The sequence below is a fragment of the Artemia sp. Qi Xiang Cuo genome, chromosome 12, assembly GCF_049724085.1.
Source record: "Artemia sp. Qi Xiang Cuo chromosome 12, ASM4972408v1, whole genome shotgun sequence".
In the NCBI taxonomy this organism is placed as follows: Eukaryota; Metazoa; Arthropoda; class Branchiopoda; order Anostraca; family Artemiidae; genus Artemia; species Artemia sp. Qi Xiang Cuo.
In genome coordinates this window covers 6,417,465-6,418,674 of record NC_142805.1, presented here as the reverse complement: position 1 = coordinate 6,418,674, position 1,210 = coordinate 6,417,465, and the positions used below count along the sequence as shown (strand labels likewise).

Genomic DNA, 1,210 nt, shown 5'->3' with positions numbered 1-1,210 from the left:
ACAGGGACAAGAAAGACTTCATTGCGGGCAATACCACTGAGCTCGAGCAATCTGCCCAAAAGATAGACATAGGTGCAACATTCAAGATCCTGCTTGAGCTGACTGGCCAACATACCTTGATGTCGACAATCTTGAGAGCAATGAATAGAGAAACCATTTACGATCAATCTCAATGTGTTGGTCTCTTGGAGAAACACTGTAATAAGCTGCTAAACTCAGATCCACCCGATTGCATTGACCCAGGGCTTGTTGCTACTGCTGCAGAAGCTACTCATACCCCCGACGGTGCCAAATTTTCTCATAAGGAGATTAAATCGGCCGTGAGGAAACTGAAAAAATAAAGCAGCTGACACCTGGGGCATCACTTCAGAGTTACTTACTACGGGCAGCAAGCAATGATACTTTGGCTGCAGATAGTGTTCAGTGTAATCTGGCACACTGAAGTTATACCGTCGCACTGGAAGAAAGGAATCATCGTGTCAGTGTTTAAGCGCAAGGGCAGCAAGATGGATTGCAGCAACTACCGTGGTAACACCCTACTCTCTGCTCCTGGAAAGCTGTTAACAATACTACTGCTGAAACCTGCAATAAGTTTCGTACATTCTTTGCACTGCCCCCAACAAGCCAGATTCATGCCAGGAAGATCGACAAAAGAACAGATTCATACGGTCAGACAGATCGTTGAGAAGACATTAAGCATAAAAGCTAACATAAATTTCATTCACTTTCATTCTGCCTTTGACACCGTTGACAGACGGTCCCTTTGGCTAATCCTGAAAGCTGCGGGCCTACCAACAAAGATAGTCAGCCTCTTTAAAGAACTCTACAGCTGCACAGAAAGTGCCATCCTTGTTAACGGGAAGCTTTCCTCTTCCTTTTCCATCAAAATGGTATACGGAAAGGATGCGCTGCTGACCTGAGTTGTTTTACTGTGTCATCAACCACATTTTGAACGAAACACACCGAGCGCGCCCTTTTGGCATAAGTTATGGCGGGAGGACTTATGTCTGATGTTGAACTTGCCAACAATGTAGCCGGCCTTAGCGAAAATTTCGACCAACTTAAAACTACACTCGCGACGCTCTCCTCCACTGCCTCTAGATTTGGGCTGCAAATCAACTGGAAGAAAATGAAGACCATGCCCATAGAAAAGACCGCATCGGCATCACCCTAAACTGTTGAGATCAACGGCCAAACTGTTGACGCGGCA

General features: G+C 45.8%; 1 protein-coding gene across 1 annotated transcript; it reads left to right on the top strand.

Annotated features, from left to right (window-relative positions):
* Positions 1 to 395: 395 nt before the first annotated feature.
* On the top strand, positions 396 to 920 carry LOC148945707 (uncharacterized). The gene has a single exon (XM_089098250.1). The coding sequence runs from the start codon at positions 396 to 398 to the stop codon at positions 918 to 920; it is 525 nt and encodes a 174-aa protein (XP_088954376.1).
* Positions 921 to 1,210: the final 290 nt, after the last annotated feature.